Genomic DNA, 18,259 nt, shown 5'->3' with positions numbered 1-18,259 from the left:
TCATTCAAATCCATGTTGGAAACCTAAAGCCCCATCTCAACTGAAACTGTACCATCGCTTTTAATGTGTTCTTGTGCCGCTGCAGACAAGATTGAGACAATGACATGGTGAGAGCATACTTGACACCATTATTCATATGCAGTTATGCATTACCGGATAAGAAAGATACAGTACATTACGGTAAAGTGGGGTTTTTGATTATTCTGTTCGTGTGAATAAGACAGCTCGATCTGTGCCAATATTGCGCTATAGATCAAGAAAAGATCATGCGCATACCTTTTGCAGTATTATGGGTTTAGTCAAAATGATCTCGATACTCAATGTATAATATCTTAACTGCGGACCAAACAATACGTCCCATCAATTTAAGTTTTCTAAAAGTTCATCATGTAATGTACCTATTTGCCAAAACCACTGGAAACACATCGTAAAATACTGCACATTTCTACCTTAAAAAAAAAACAAAAACAAAAACAAAAACAAACAAACAAACAAAAAACATCCTAAATGATAGTTACAACCGGCGATACTATAGGTTGTGGTTTTTGGCTGTGTAGATGTGTTAGACGATAAAAACAAGTGATTCTGTAAAGTGCACTAGATATCATCAGCATGTCCCCTATTATTTCAAGCATATCATAAATACATTTTACGTTGATATAACCTTGATATGCCATACATTTTCCCTATAACTTTAAAACAAAATATTTAAGGAACCCCAGAGGCAGAGAGCTCATATTTGCTGAAAATGTCATCAACTTAATGAAGTGTAAATAAAAGTATGACATGCCGATATTATATTCTTACTCAACACTCCATCAAATTTATTTCAGTAGACACCGTTGCCACCACTAACACTTAATTGAGCGACTTGTAAATCTTACCTAATCACAACGATCATCCTCTCATCTTGAAGTTGGCAGAGTATTTCTCATCCAGTCCAATCACCTTTATCGGTGGTTTGGAGTTTTTTTCTCCAAGTTCCGTCTATCCCTCAGCTCGCATGAAGTATTCATAGGATGGTCAGGAAGACATCGCCTTAATGCTGTGTAAGATGTCCGTTTTAAGAGAGCTATGCGAGAGGACAGAAATGCTCATTAATATTTCATGGTTTTTCCAAGCCAAGGACTCACGATGTATAGCTCCGTTACGGCGTGGTGAATTCATCGCGCTTTTACGCTCCTGTTCACCTCCTGGTGTCTCTGGGCTTAATCCCTTTCTCGCACTGTACCGAGTGTGTTTGCTAAACAACTACAGCCAAAAGACATACACAGGCGCCTTTTGAAATATACTCTTAACAGACCCCCTCAAGGGCTGTTAGGATTTTGTATCGGTTTTGGTCCGTTTGAGCCGATTTCGCTACCTCCTGACCTGATCCGACGGAGACGTTCAGGCCCCTTCGAGTCCACGTCATTGGTGGATATCAGATACCCAACAAGTGGGGATTAACGAGTAGACTCTTCGCGGACGAGGCGACCCCCTCATAACCCCATCCTATAAAAGGAAATGGCAAAGGCATGTGTTGCCAAGCATCCTCCATTCCAGGATTTCCATATCAATGAGGGTTGTAGCTGTATCAAACCACCAGGGTAGAACGCCTCAATGAATAGTCAGGCAAAACGGATCAATAGAGGACAAGAATGTAAATCGATTGCGGATGAAAGCGAGGAGGCCCCCAACGACACAAATCTATTTGGCCTCCTGCGGGCTGTGGAACATTCGGTGCGATTGTCTGTAGGGAGTGACGGGGCTCCCCGCATACTAGTATAGTTTGTTGCACCCCTGAGCTGCACTATAGCTCTGAATGGATCTAACACCAAGATGAACACATGGGATCGAGGCCACTTCTCTAGTGAAAACACGAAAAGCCATCATGCGGCATTGAGTCTTTTGTTCCCCTACCGGCTCATCTCTTGGAACGTGGCAACCGCAGTGGATCTAATCGATCGTTTAATTAAAATGAGTTATCGAGCTCAACTTTGTTAAACGTAACTTTGCTCCTTTCGAACAATTATTTACGTTCTGTGCCATCGAGTGCCGAAATGAAAGTAATAAACATGTATGACATCATTAGCCAACCGATATGCATTGATGCTAATATTTGAAGAGTTTGTTTGCAAAAACCGATAAGTCCTTTTTGCCAAATGGAGATATTTGAGATTAAAGGTCAAGAAAAATAAAGAGAATAATAAGAAATTTTTTGCTTCTTTTTACCATAACTTCAAAAATGTACCGTTATATGTAGTGACCAATATATCATTTAAAAGGTATTATTTTGTACTTTATGACAGAGACCGTACTTCAAAATCTTCAAAAATGGACTTATCGGTTTTTGAGAACAAACTCTCCATTTATTGTACACGGCGGTCAAATTTGATTTCATTTGAATTAATTGTGACGAATATTTTGTATTTCATTTCTATTTAATTTGTCCCTCGCTATACAGTTTGAGGAATTCAGTAACTGACCATCTTCTAAAAGGACACAAATGAGTTTTCAAAGCTTGTTTGAGGCCGAAAGTCTCTCGCTTGGCAGCCGTTATGACCTGTAGATTAATCGTGTTGTTATTTCCATGAATTTCTCATCGATTTCCTTACTTACTCTAGAGGCATGACTAGTCTTCTTCAGATGCTAGGAAAGGATAAAAGAAAGAAACAATCTATTTGACAATGCAACTTGTAAACAAGATCAGTATACATTGCATACTTGGGGTAAGACAGTGCATAGAAATGTCATCTTACACCCCACAAGGACACCCACCAATCAAGAAGCATTATACCACGGATTTTTTTTTTTCATGTGATCATCAGAACTCACTAAATCCACCCTAAATTCATACTTCCTTACACCGGGTGGTGGTCCTAAGAATATTATGTCGAGTATTTTTCTCAGATTTCAACGTTCTGTTGTGAAACTGTTGGAAACCTCCTTGCAAAACATGGCTATGTGCAATCATCGAAGTTCATACCTTTGATTAGCCGCGCATGTGAATAATAATAATTATAAGTAGTTGGAGGTGGTGGTCCGTCTTACCCACTCTGATCGGACCCCGCTTTCTTCAACTAGCAAATGAAGATTTATGCAGTATGTGCGTGTTCATTCGGGAAAAAAAAAGAGAAAAAGAATAAGGAATAGATTGGGTTTTTTCTTTAATTCTTAGTCTGCTCTAAGTTTGCAGTTCAAGTTTGGTAGAATAGCGGGTAATCTCCGTTTACACATGATGTGTTTATACATTGTGTAGATAGCAGTGGTTCATGTGTTAACAAAAAAAAAAAAAAACAACAAAAGCGCTTCACAACTACATTATTTGACCAAGAGCGGGAAAATCGATTTAAAACATGCAATATCGTTAACAGACATTTCTTTGGTAAACAACACGACTACGAATAATGAATAGGGTGATTCTACATTGCATCAACATTGACTAATTCAATACAGTGGTCTCTTCCAATTCGTGGCTTGTTGCCAATTGCTGTAAGTTCAATACTAGCAGTGTACAGCTATCCGTAGTGACGCATCTTACTTTGTTCTGACACAAAGAAATGAGCCGAGTTTATTTGTGTGTGTGTGTTTTTTTTTTCTGTCAAATTCAATAATCGAAAGTTTTGAAGAAAAAAATACTTGTGTGATCAATGTAAGGTACTATGACTTCTTTTCATGGTTATTTTGTGCGTATTTGTAGACTGTAATACATCTTCTTGGGAGCAACTAGAGTGGGATATAAGCTCTTCGCGGAAAGTTAGTAAAGGAATCAGTTCACACAATAAGAATTCCACTTGTACTGCACGAAAGTATAGCCAACCCAAAGAGATTATAATCTCTTTGAGCCAACCAAAGAAGTATAATTGTACCTCCTCGACCCAACTTTATAAATTTGAGAATGACGTTACAAGTGGAGCACTGATCTCTATGGATACATAGAAATCAATGAGGTAGAGCTTCCTACTACAAGACTAATGTTCCAGTATCATAGCGCAATAATTTTGCCGCAGAGGGCAGCATTGTATTTTCGGCTTTCGGACTCTTTGCGCACACTGCTACCGTGAATGATGCTGTACTGTCTCTTCTCGTTGGGCTTATCTGACGTTGGTACATGTAACATGGTCAGCCCCCCATGTTTCATTCGATGAATGCTAAGGACGTTTTAAAGTATAGACGAGGGGAAAAGAAAACGTTTTGCTACACTGTCTTTTTATTTCAAATAGATCAACTCTCTAGGTAAACATATCCACTTGTCGAGTTGTTGTCTAATCTGTTATCTTTAAGAGCTAAAACCAGCCATACAGGAAATGCAGGCGTAATACATTGCATCACCTCAGCACTTTGTTCATTTAAATTCTCATTGGAATTTACTGTACTTTTTGGATGTACATGTATAAAGATTATGTATAATCACCCATAATATTGAAGACAGCTCTATCGGTTTTCAAAAAAAAAAAAAACAATATTAAGATGAAGTCAGACATCAATTTCAGCACATTGTGAAATATTGCGCATGCCATGTATTTCCTTAATTTCCTTGGGAAAACTAAACACTTGCTGGACCTGGTCATGCACCAAATAGATGCAAATAAATTTCATCAATACAGATGGGGTAATAATCAACCTTGGCAGATCGAGAGGACAGCTGGTCTTCAAAAGACATTTGGGCCAGAAGCATGAAGAATTTTGACTTTTTCATCTGGCACACAGGCATTAGCCAAAAGTCTCATATTTCATACCAAACTCATCCAAGGTGGTCAATGAGGGAAAAAAAGATTGTGGAATCCCCCCCCCCCCCCTTTTTTAAAAAAATAATTACTTCCATGTTGCCTTGCATTGGACGCAAGTAATTTGAAATAATATGTTATGAATATGACATAGCAACCCGTCATTAAATCTTTGCTGAACTGGGGGCCTGGGGGGGGGGGGGGCCTTTTTATGAAGTCAGCACATAAAAGTCTTCACATAAATCTCAGAATGGCCAAAGTCGCTTGTTTATGTAGCTTTGAGAGACTTTCAAAGAGAAGTACAATCCATTTCATGAAGTCTGTCGTCAGTGTATCTTATGAGCAAAAAGTTTCTTGCAAGACTTTCATGAAACGGACCCCAGGACTGGCAGTCATTACAGTACATTCAAACCTCATGTTTTCACCATTTTTTTAAAAGTAAAACTTGAGTACCAGTGGTAAACTGTCTAATGTCACTCATTCTCTTCTGTTCTTGACACAAACCACACAAAACATATTGTAATACACATGACATACACAGTCACAGTTGCAATGACACCAAGTAATTACAGACCATACATGTTGGATATTAACAAAGAGGATTTAAACAGGCAGATGGTTTAATGTCTACAACTTTAATTCAAATAAATGGTGAAATTTTTGATAGTTTGCCATTCTTGCTCCATTCATGAAACAAAACATCTTATTTTTTTGCATACTATAATAATATGAAAATATGCAATGATATGTACATTTACACACAAAAAATAAAGATGTCTAATTCTTGGTTCTCGTCATTCATCACCTCTTTGCTTGGTGTGTGTCAAAAACGACCAATCACACAGCACAACAATGTCACATGACATCACACTGCTGCTGAATAGAGAGTTGTATGTATGTCTCAAGATAGACTCTATACATCTCTCATCATACACTTTTGTGTTTCTCGTCACACCCAAAAGTCCCAAGGACTATGGTATCTTAAAGTGATCCAGAAACACAAGTCATACATTTGTCCAATATTAATCTGATTTTGGAAGGTGATGCCACAGGACCCACTACCGGTTGGTACCTCACGGGTCATCCCACAAGACCGACACCCATGAGTCATACAGCCCACGAGTTCCACATTGAAAAAAGATCTTTGAGTCATACAGCTCACAAGTCATACAGCCCATGAGTTCGACACTAGGCAAATAAAGCCCATGAGTTCGACACTAGGTAAAAACAGCCAACGAGTTGGACAGATACAACATGGGGCTTAATGTGTCGGTCTCGTGGGCCTTGTTAGCTTAGTGTCGAACTAATGGGCTGTATGACTTGTGAGCCGTATAACTCATGGGCTGTATGACTCGTGAGCTCTATGACTCGTGGGTTGTATGACATGTGGGTGTCGGTCTTGTGACGTGCACCTTATCTCACTTCAAACTGATCCAACTGTAATGCCACCAGGAGGCAGTGTCACATTTTCATAAAGATACAAGAATCTGTTGAAAGTGGACATATTTCAGCATAAGAATACCTTTCTTAAGAACACAACTCTCCTTTCTGGACTGCCCATAAGCAAATGTGCTACAGGTTTCACAATGAAACCTGCCATGTCTAGCTCATCAATGACTTACTCCATCCCAGCGAACGAATATGCATTTCTGGCCAACAAGTCTGTAGCATACACCAGGAGTGACAAAATCAACATTTCAACCAATTTCATTGGATTTAAAACAACTTCTAAAAATAGCATCTACAGTAAAATTTGTAGCTCACTATCTGTACTCAGTGTAATAAAGTACTTAACTCACTTAACATAATAGGAGATATTTAGTGCTAGGGATGTACACACTTTCCCTTCAACTTCTTGATTAGTATGTGACAGCAACCTTGCTGAATTAGTGTCAAAAAGGCATGACATAAGAATGAGGCAAATCTGGAATTTATGACCAGAAAAAAAAAAAAATCTTTTCTTAGACAAGTCTGAGTGCAGTTATGGCGAGTGCAGTTATGGCATTGCATTAAAATCTTTTGATGTCATCACAGGGCAACAATAATCTATGACTTGGCATCAATCTAATCCTCGGCATATAAACAGTATTTATATGGAGAATATTTGAACATTTTCAAAAAACGGCAACAACCAATGGGATATTCAAGAATTACTTCAAACAAGTTTTACAGTATTACTGAAATTTTCTTGAAGTGAGATGAAACGAAAATCAAATGCACACTTGAGCATGCAGCAAACCAGAAGCCACAGAGCCCACACTACAGTACTGTCAGCATCTGGCTTAGATGCATAAATACAGCACAAATAGCATTACCATTACACTATCTATTCATGCATTGCCTGGTAATCATGTGTGAATCGCATCAATATATACATCATGTGAGATACAGCATTCTGATGGATCACAGTTTTAGCTACCTCCTGCGCGTAACACATCTGCCTGCACGAACAAGTGGCCATATTTGACGAATGATGTAGCGAATTATGTTGAAATATCGTAATCACACAAGTCAAGACTTGAAGTAGCAACTTGTCTCCAGTTCTTGTGGTTACACAAACCAAACCTGGGGTCTGTTTCATGAAGTCATCACATAAAAGTCTTTACATAAAACTCAGAAAGCGGCCAAAGTTGCTCATACGTAGCTATGTAGAGAAGTAAAATCCATTTCATGAAGCTTCTCAAAAGTGCTCGAAGCTTCTCAAAAGTGTGTCTTTTGAGTCTCTCATGGACATTCATGAAACAGACCCCTGGCATGCCTACAAGTTTTGGTAAGAAAGCTATATTTTGTTTTTCTTTGTTTCTCTCTCTTTTTTTTTTAAAGACTGTCATATCAACCTAGCAACATTAGCAAGAACCAGCATTCAAACAGCAGCCACAATACCAACTGCTCCTGGGGCTTCCAAATATGCATCAACATTTGTCACTTCATCACACAGTATCAACAAGACTGCACTCAAATCTGAATTCTGCAGTCAGGAAAAGGTCATATGAATCAACATTATGTCCTCAACAGTAGCCTTGATATAAGTCAATAAAGATAAAATGCTATTAAGACATGCACTCATCATATACATACGAAATGCATTCCTCTCTGAGAAATTTAAATGAAACAGTCCATTTTGTCTTGGTACTGTAAAAGTGGAAATTTTCGAGCATTTCGCGCTTCCAGAAACCAGTGCAGAAGTATAAACATGCGAACATTTTTGCACATCATATGTTCCGTTAATGAGTGTCTCGATTCTGCAGAATTAAAAACATGTGAAATTCATCTTACCCAGCCGAGCACGAAAAATTACATGCACGAAAATATCCACTTTTACAGTATATGAAAACAAAATAACATAAAACTCTTTGTAAATCAAAGTCACGTAATTCACAGTATTACCCAAATAAAAGTAAATACTTAGGATCAAGATATGTAAATATGTAGTTTGTATAGTGAACACTGGCTATGTGAGAACTTCTTGCCAAGTCCTAAGAGATTGAAACTAAGTAGAATTGATGTGCGAAACCTTTATATATCATCATACATGCATAACTCTGCACAGTGTGAGATGTTTAGCATGGCTTGCTCAGTGCCCTTCACCCATTGAGGACGAGTCCCTAGTATACTCGCGCAAGTGTCTTTGGGAAATGCGTGTTGTAGCAAAATCAGTCTGTCCTAAACGGGTTAATTTAAAGTCCCTATCTTGATACATCATAGTATTTAAACTCATAAGCCAGCTGTATTGCTGATCACAACTCTTTGCCACCCGTAACACCCTTATAATAGTCCATGTTATCTTTCCCTGCATTCTAGCAAACCATGCACATATTCCTGTCCACTAAAGAACCTGTGGCATGGAGGGTTCTTAGAATGGGAAGGGGGGGGGGGGGGAATGAATTGTGTACAACTTTAGCACTGATCTCTACACAAGTACACCCACAGCTGAAGAATCTTTACTAGAGTCAACTGTTGCCGATGAGAGTGCACTTCAATTCACATATTCACTGACACGTGGCTTACGGGTACTTTTCGCAGTTTCGAATGTACCCCCGTAAGCAGCAAATGAAGACCAATCCAATCAGACCACTACCAGTAATGCTTCCCTGCTCTACTGAAAGCATACCACAGTACTCCTCTTTCTGTCAAAAGTGTATAACTACATCTTAAATCTTGACTGCAATGTCATAAATATATTACAGCAAAACAGCCTACAGAACAGTTACTGTGCAGAGGTAAATCTATAATGGTTTGTTTTCAATAAAAAGCTTTAAGAAAGGAGTTTATGACAAGAAATTTCAAGTGTAAACCATTCTTGGGACAGCATCCACAAAATGATGTAGTGCACTGCACCATTATCAACCAAATACATTACTGCTAAATGCTTATCCCACTTTTGATGGTAAGAATTCATATACAGTCAGATTTTATTTTCTTCAGTATGAACGCATGCTACAGTACCTGGTACAATGCAGGTCATTGCAATCACAGTGACCATAACTCAAAAGTTTCACTGGTCTATAGTATTCTGATTACAAGTGAAATCTGTCAGCATAGTAAAGAGTCCACACGACTGCAAAAAACATCATGCATTTACATGGAATTTTCATTTTGTAAGATATATAGCAGACATGATCAATCGCTTCAATGATGTTTTCATGGAAGTTTCTAAAAACAAAGACATAAAGAGATATCAAAGATGAACTAAACAGCGTGAAAGGAGGGCTCAAAATATTTCTATTTACAAAAGGCTAGTTTTCACTATTTCAGCACATGGTATAAAAGTAAGGGCTTGTTATTACATATTCAGTGACTTCCTACAGTGAGCATGTCATTCTGATGCTCTTTGGGAAACAATGTAGAACTGTCCAGTGCATGTAATCAATGTAAACAAGGATAAGGTATGATTAAGAATTATCATATTGTGGGTGCACAGGTGAGGCCATACATTTCACGTCCTCTCATATTTTCCCCTACAGTCAGACGTTGGTATTGGAGAAATATACAACATATGATTAGTCCATCATCTATGCATTACAAAGAAGTGTACATTTTCTGCAAAATCATTTTTCCCCTTTACTATTTGTAAGGTGTATCCCAGTTACCCTTGCTTGATAATTTCTTCTTAAACAAATACAATTTAGTTTGCCAAGGAGAACTAAACATTATTCAGTCAAACCTGTGTAGAGTGACCACTTACATGTAAGAGAAACAATGACAATGGTGTATGTACTTGTACTGTAAGTAGGTTAGCGGCTCCTTGCTTACAAGGCTTAACACAACAGTTAGTCAGGAAAATGGATCTTTTGTACATGTCATATTCATCTACCCTAGCAAAATAAAAAAAGGGTGAGAAATGAAAATATGGTGATACACGTAGAAAGGACTCAACATTGTGAAAGGACTCTACATTGTGAAATACTGACCACAGGAGATCAATATGGTGGCTGCTGTCTCCACTAAAAAGGTGACCACTGCACACAGGCTCTTCAACTTAGTAGTTCTCCAAGAGAAAATGTTTAAGGCCACCTGAGACAGGTGGAGCTTAAAGCAGGTCAGTGTTAAAGCCAAAACATAGTTCTCGTATGCCTGCAGAAATGTCAATTATTGCTCCAAAATGTACACATACTATGCATAAGAAATGAGTGAAATCACGCTGTAATAACATGCTTTCAGTTGTGCACCGACATACAGTATATATGTGACATATTAGCCAAACAGGTTTGACAGAAGTCCAAAATCTTGCAGCTTACCCGATTGTGGTTGCTATGTAATTTTTCATACTGTACGAGCTGAAATTTTCGCGTACAGATATTTTAGCGAATTGCTACTTGGAGGACATTTTCGCATGTTGTTAATTTCGCGGTTGCGAGGGTCTAACTGAACTTAGTTATTCGAGTGTTGTTATTTCGCGGTTCAAAGGCGATTTGCGAAATTCGCGAAAATAAAACCACCGCGAAAATTTCAGCTCGTACAGTAATCAATTACAAATAATCGACAAATCGGGCCACAGCAATATCCATCAATCTTCTTCACTAAGATGAATCACATGTGGATTATGATTACAAGGGCACAATCGATCATCATGTACAGTGTAACATTCTACCTCCTCACAATGCTGAATGGAAAGAGCAATCCCAGAATAAAAGGCTTTTACCATTTCACACTTTTCAGCTCAAAATACTACAAAAAAATAACTTGTTATCCCGGCAAATCCATTAGCCAGACATGTTTCTTGGGAGAGCTTTCCTATACAATGCAAGCAAATTTGAATTGGTAAAGATGAATTCTGAGCCCCTACGAGTACTATGTTTTAGCTTTAAGACACAACTTGACCAAATATCTTGGATAAAGGCTGCCATTAGAATTGCCATTCTTTTGGATAGTCTCCTAAAATATTTAATTACCAGGAACAAGGGTCACTACCTCTGTCGTGCACAGAGCAAGCAATTAAAGGGGCAACCCATCAGTTTTCTCCTGCCCACTTCAGATCAACAGGCCTTAGTTTATTGATCTACTGACACCCACAAATTGAAGCAATCAGTATACTGACGTTTTCACTGTAACTGTGAATCAATTTTGACATCACTGGATCTTAAATTCAGACTTGGGAGGTGTCGTGATCAATGTAGAATTGTTTGGAAATACTTCACAACATCTAATTTGGGTAATTCTGAGCTCACAATAAAAACAATTGAGTCCAATACCAAAGTCTTCAAACTTCTTGCAGTGCAAGAAATACACAAAAATGTTTGTTTTCAAAGATATAATCAAAAATGAAACACATTTCATTTGTCTGTCCACATATGTCTGTCCACATACATGCTTCATCTTAAAGGGGACTTCACAATGGAGGCTGTCTGTTGATTTTCACCTTCTTGTTGGAGTTGTGAGCTGCCCCTTCTGGTTCCACACTGGTGGCAGCAGACCTCTTACGAGACCTGCTGTGTCCATTCCTCTCTTTCTCAGTGGTCGTCTCTGTACTTCTGTGTTTCTCATGATTGTTATTGCCTGTAAGTTTGTTACCTCCGGTGTCACGCCCCTCTACCGTCAGGCTTCCCCTGGGCGACGCCCCCCTCCGCACTGACCTCCTAGACACATTCCGACTCTCTCCGTCCCCATCACCATCTTCCCTGCAGGTCGTTTGAGTCTCTTGTTTGGTGGAAGGCTCCCTATTATCACAGGGGCCAACCACAGCAATCGTGGACTTCACTTTGGCTCCACCCTCATCCGTGTCTTCATCCTGGTGGTCGCCATGGTGATGGCGATGATGATGGTGGTGATGGCGGTGGTGGTGATGGTGATGACGTGATGAGTAAGATCTTGATGGCAAGGTAGGGGAAAGCTGCTTGTCTTTGGATTCTTGTCTTCGCTGCTTATGGCTCTGCTTCTTCTCAATGGAGGAAGCTATTTCCTCCGTGGACAGTGATGGCCCTGGTGTTGGCTCTAGTCTTGGTGCTTCTGGAAGAACTCTGAGTTATATAGAAATGCAATCAGATACACACTGGACGGGAATTCATAGTTATTCATCAGGCATATATTCATAAATAGAGCAGCCACATGCCCTGAAGACAGCGCACATGTGACACAGTTACAACAATCTGTAGGCTAAACATACAAAGAGAAATGCTACTCGTCAGTTTCTTGCTATTTTTTCATGTATTTGTTCAATTCATTGAATGTTGTTTTGCTGCCATTTGCTATGTTTCAGCACTACATCAAAGCTCCCAGACAAACAGAAGGTTAGGATGTCAGTAACATTCACTTCCCCACCCCATCTCACCCCCCCCCCCCAACACACTTAAAAAAACCTACTAACATCAACAATAACAACAATCAAGTGTTCTAATATAACAAATGTTTCACAAGGTGTTTACAGCACTTGAGCAACAACTTCTGGGCAAAAAAATCAAAGATATTTCTCTAACCCTTTTACAATGAAATAAAGCATGAAATTAACAAATGATGAGAATACAGCATGTCAAGATTAGTATCTCTTGCTGTCCCCACTTGAATCTGTTTATTATGATATCTATGATAACTCAGATGGTGGTTTATGATGATGATGATGAACTATGCAGCATGCCTGAACTTGACCTTTGACCTTTGATTATTCATCTCAAAATGCAATCCCTTCAGGTGAGCTTGAAATACCTTGCACACAAATGTGCGATAGGGGAACACACACACACACACACACACACACACACACACACAATCAGTAAAGGTTCAAGGTTTTTGGCAGACAGAAATAAGAATGAATAGAAGGGGAGAACCTTTTACAAAACTTACATGTACAATGATTACAGAGACCTTGGCCCAGTGAGAGGAGGGCCTGTTAAAATTACAATGATCTGTAAAAATTCAGTGTCGAGTCCTAACGGGCTAACCTGCGTAAGATGATCACTGCCCTCCTGGATTTGACATCCTGTGGTCGGATACAGTGGGTCACCTCGTCAGCAGCATACCCACTAACATCAGAATGCCACAAAAAAGGTATAAACGATTAATGAGTTTGACATTAAAAGGATATGCAGAAGACTATGTCTCTAAAAGAAATAAAACTCTTCTACGAGTGTAATTCATATCATTTATGAAGCAAATTAAACTAGAAATGTCGCTATGGCGACTGGTATGCCTCCGCCATAATGCATGATTCTCCTAATAGGTCTATAGTACATGTGGACAATGTGTGATTACATTTTCACAAAATTGGCAAAATATTAAAATGACATGTTTGTCACAAATGTATTGAATGTTTACCTTCCTTGACCTATGTTTAATTGGATGAATAGGAGATCATGTATTTGGGGATTTAAGAACTTTAACTTGACTTTGACCATTTCATATTAGTTTATGCACTGAGTAATTTTCAAGGTATGGAGAAGAAGCGCAATTTCTGTATTGAACAGTAAATTGTTATCATTTTCATCTGGCCTTTGATTTATAAGAGAAGCACTGTCAGGCAGAACATACATAAATTCAGCATGTACTAAGTTTCAAGATAACTTGAGCCACTTCCGAGATATGGAGAAAAAAGTAAGTTCAGCACTTTCACTTGATCTTTGACCTTTTGACCTTTGACCTTCTTGGCAAAAAAAAAAATCCTAGAGAATCTCTATTGGGTTAGACATGCATACATCAAGTTAAAAAAAAAAATATCCTGCTGGCATTGCAAATATAAGGAAAATAGTAAGATTTTGAAGTATTGCCCTTGACCTTTGACCCCTGACCTTTGACCCCATGAACCCTAAATTCCCTAGATAACCACTGCCAGTCAGTAGATGCATATACACTATGTTCCATGAAGATACCTTGAACAATTTCCAAGATACAGAGAAAAAAGTGAAATTTTAACATTTTACTTGACCTTTTGACCTTTGACCTTTTGACCTCATGACCCCAAACTTTCACCAGAGAATCTTAATTAGGTAGTACATGTATACACTAAGTTTCAAGAAAATATCTTCAGGCATTGCATAGATATGGGGGAAATAGTAAAATTTTAAGCATTTGACCTTGACCTTTTGACCTTTGACCTTGAGCATGTGCACCCAAAAGTTGATAGGCACAACTTCACCCCCTAATACACATACATGCCAAGTTTCATTAGGATACCTCAAAAGGTTTTGGTAGTTACCCTGTCCACAAAATTCATTACGGACGGACGGAAGGACGGACGGACGGACGGACGGACGGACGGAAGGACGGACGGACGGACGGACGGACAACCCGAAAACATAATGCCTCCGGCACCACTTCGTGGCGGAGGCATAAAAACCACTCCCTAGGAAAGGAGCTCTTCAAACAAGAATTCTTTTTCAGGTAACAACTCAATATCAACTCTGTGATATAAAAGAATAAGTTACAATTTGTCTTGTGTCACTTTAAGCTGAACACAGTATACTTTATATGCCCAAGAGACATATTGTTAGTCATTTGATATTAAAGTTACCAATACCATCCCACTGTTATCCCACAGATTCTCCTGCATTTCTGAATTACTTGATGACCAGAATTCCTGATTACGCATCTTTGCAGCTTCAGCAACAAAAAGAAAGTTCCAACACTGAAGGAATCACTGGTTCAGGTAGACATGAGGGTGCTACCAAAATTTACTTGCTGCTTGCCGAGAGCACCTAAAATTATACGTCTGGTTGGTTGATGTGAATGGGCACCAGCCTGTTGGAAATACGAGGCTCTTGTCAACTCAGGCAAGCTGGAAGAATAACTATTTGTGTACTGTACAGCATGTCCCACAAAAAATGAAACCAAGTTTCCTTGCAATCTTTTACTATCGAAATCATAAATTTTCTTTGTGAGATATACATGAATGGAAAGATAAACTTTTCTTCTTTCATTTGATGTACATGTACATCTTAATGTTCATCATTCATGCATGACTGAGTTAGAACAACGAACAGTGGTGCTATTAAAATTTCATTTGCACGCGAAAATGGTGACTTTAAGTGAATTTTCAGACTTTTAACGTTACATTTGCGAAAAACAAAGTTCATAACCAAAATATCCATGTTTTCTTCTTTCTATTGAGACCTTATGCGTCAAATATGAATAAAGCATGCTTGAGTAAAATGGGCATGAAAACATGCTTCATTTCTACCGATTCTACGGATAGTCAAAAAACAAGCATATATTAGCTCTCCCGATTTAGCATTAGACAATGGGCTCACCTGCGCAATTGAAAACAATGGCAGTAGAAAGAGAGGTACATCACTTTATCTATCACTGAACTTGTGCTTCAAACGTACAAGTGCACAGCACAAAGTCATCTTCTGGGTTGTTGTTGTTGTTGTTGTTTTTGTTATTGTTGTTGTTTTCTTGGGGGGGGGGGGGGGGCTCGGAAGGATTTTTCGGTCGGTTACTCCCCTCCCCTTCAACATTCCGCTGATGCACACCCTTTGCTCTGTGGTTTGTTCTATGGTCAGGCAAGCTCACGATCATGTGCTAATTTACGACCCTATTCCAAACTGTCTGTAACATTCCCTTTTACTCCCACCCTTCCCAGGGGCGGATCCAGGAATTCTGTAAAGGGGGGGCGTGACTAATATTTCTGGTGCCACTTCCGGGTTTCATTTCATTGTTTTTCTTTTTATTTCTTTTGTTTTTTACGAAAAATAAAGGGGGGCGTGCGCCGGTTGCGCCCCCCTCTGGATCCGCCACTGCTTCCTGTTTGTGTAAATTCATTGAAGCATGAAGGTCACTGTTATCTGCCAAGTCTGGCAGGTGCTGGGAAAGCTAACTGTCTCCTTATTTTAGTATCCATCTTTCTGGGTAAAATGGAAGCATATTTCCAAATGAAGTTTTCTCGAGCAGGCATAAATCATTTTTTACGCACGAGATGTCATATGAAAGGAAAAAGAATGGATATTAAGGCTATGATTTTATTTTTTGTAAAAGATTGCTGAAACAGCCTGAAAAACTCATTCAAAGTTGCCATTTGCTCATGCAAATGAAAATTTAGTATTACTGTCTATTGTTCTAACTCAGTCATGCACGAATTATGAACAATGAGTTGTGCATCAAATGAAAGAAGAGATGTATACCTTTCCATTCATGCACATCTCATTAAGCAAATATATGATTATGATCACAAAGAATTGCACTGAAACTCAGTTTCGTTTTTCCTGGGACACGCTGTACATGTAGTACCCCAATTCATTAAAGGTCAATGTCATCTCATCAGGCCTCAACACATGGTACACGAACCACTTACTAACCTGAGGGTCATGACGCAGCCGCGGGGAAGAGGAACAGACATTTTGGGCTTCGACACCCGGATGGGACGAAATGAGAACTTGCACCCAAAACTCAGGGCAGAGTCGCTGAGAAAGGATGCAGAGATGATCGGCCTGTCAAAGATGTGAATGGGGTCGACGTGGGACACGATGCATCCACCCGGCTGGTAGTCGTTGATCACGGCACTGTTTACAAACCCTGTGAGCATTCATGGTATAATAGGAATAAATTGATGTTTCTTTTATGTCGGAGAATGCACAAATTTCATTTTATAAAATTGAGGCAATTCAATATCTCTTAACAATGGAGAATGCATGCTTAGGACCCAAGGGATAGAATCATCTTCTTAGTGAAGGACTGTACTGAATACATTGTACTTTTCGGTGTTCTCGGCATTAACTTGTGTAAACAGTGTTTTTAGGGCTCCTAGAAACATTGACCAATGAAAATGGGTAGAATCAAGGCCAATTCTAATCCAAAATGACATCTAATCTGCTTTGTGTAAATTGTATGGCAAACTTCATTTCCAGAGTGTTACATTATAGATAGGTCAACAATAAGAAAACATAACGGGAAAAAAAAGACTTGACAAAAACCAAACAAATATGCACTACTACAGTAGTACTCACCATGGTTACCTTTTGCACCTGTCTGAGATGCCTTTCTGAAAAAATCAAGTGCTATACAACAACTGCTGCAATGTACTGAAATTGCCATCAAACATGAGGAATATGTACCTTAAAATAAACAGAGATTCTAACAAAAATTCTAACACCTTTAAATTTATACATTACAAAAATTTATACACTAAGAGATTACAAAAATGCACACACCATTGGGAATAATTTCAGCCTGCACCAGCTTGCGAATCACCAGATCCTCAATCCAGTTAGGAATTTCATCCACTTCTCCTCGAGGGTAGAGTCTCTCTTGGCCGGGCCCCTTCCTGGTCAGCTGAGACCCATAGGTGTAGCCCTCCCCAAAGAAATATTTGTTTCGCAGAGGCGCTCGATCAACAGTGTGATCACGGTAGACTCCTTTGGCTGCGATTTCAACCACCTCATTAATCTTTTCCTCAATCACATGACATTCTTCGTCAGAAAAGAGCTGCCTTTGGGTAACCCCTGACTGAATCTTTTTGACTTCTTCTATCTCTTCCTCATATGATTTAGGGTGCCAGTATCTTTCGCGACGTCGTTTCTTTCGTCGAGACGATGTCGAGGTGAATTTACCATTATCACCACCTGGCAACCGCTGTTGATCATGATGATTCGAGTTGCTGTGCCGATGGTGGTGCAAATCAAGTTTAATCCGCAAGTCTGTCTTCTCCCGGGCCATTGACATTGTGTTGTTCTGGTTCCCCAGACGTCCACCTCAGATGCTAGATAAACACGCAATCATCATATGACAATGAATCATTGCACTTTTTAATTTTAGCAAAGATACGATTGTTAATCACTGTTGTTAACATGCAGAGTGTATCTGTGTACATGTACGTAACTACATGTATACTTGGGTGACCCGCACCTCGTCATAGTTAATGTTTGCCCATAATTGAATCACATTTCGCCACTGAAATTCTTTGAAATCCAACTCACATACAGGAAAAATGCTGAAAATTCCAATGGAATCACAAGTTCACTGATCGATTTTGAAAATTTGCAGCTATCGTCATCAAAGGCGAACGATGCGAAAAAGTTGCGCGCTAAGGAAGGGGCCCGCAACTCGTCACCCGCTCTGCCATAGACTTAGCACATAAAAGACGTGTGCGGGTGACCGTGATGTTCCCATAGACATACACGTAAAAG

The 18,259-nt window shown here is 39.2% G+C and overlaps 1 protein-coding gene across 1 annotated transcript; it reads right to left on the bottom strand.

The window, feature by feature from the left end:
* Nucleotides 1–11,538: 11,538 nt before the first annotated feature.
* On the bottom strand, nucleotides 11,539–17,789 carry LOC139727011 (RNA demethylase ALKBH5-like). The gene is made up of 4 exons (XM_071637997.1): nucleotides 17,285–17,789; nucleotides 16,433–16,649; nucleotides 13,085–13,165; nucleotides 11,539–12,166 (listed from the first exon to the last, which is right to left on the bottom strand). The coding sequence occupies exons 1-4, from the start codon at nucleotides 17,787–17,789 to the stop codon at nucleotides 11,539–11,541; spliced, it is 1,431 nt and encodes a 476-aa protein (XP_071494098.1).
* Nucleotides 17,790–18,259: the final 470 nt, after the last annotated feature.

Source organism: Diadema antillarum, unplaced genomic scaffold (assembly GCF_040938485.1).
Source record: "Diadema antillarum isolate AM-2024a unplaced genomic scaffold, OU_Dant_1.0 scf00000017, whole genome shotgun sequence".
Classification (NCBI taxonomy): Eukaryota; Metazoa; Echinodermata; class Echinoidea; order Diadematoida; family Diadematidae; genus Diadema; species Diadema antillarum.
The sequence above is the reverse complement of the archived record's forward strand: the minus strand, read 5'-3'. Positions and strand labels throughout refer to the sequence as shown.

Coding starts and splice junctions, on each gene's coding strand:
- LOC139727011 (XM_071637997.1), bottom strand. CDS start 17,789: ATGGCCCGGGAGAAGACAGACTTGCGGATTAAACTTGATTTGCACCAC. Junction 13,166..16,432: donor GGCTGCGTCATGACCCTCAG/GTTAGTAAGTGG, acceptor TTCTGATGTTAG/TGGGTATGCTGCTGACGAGG. Junction 12,167..13,084: donor GCAGTGATCATCTTACGCAG/GTTAGCCCGTTA, acceptor TATATAACTCAG/AGTTCTTCCAGAAGCACCAA.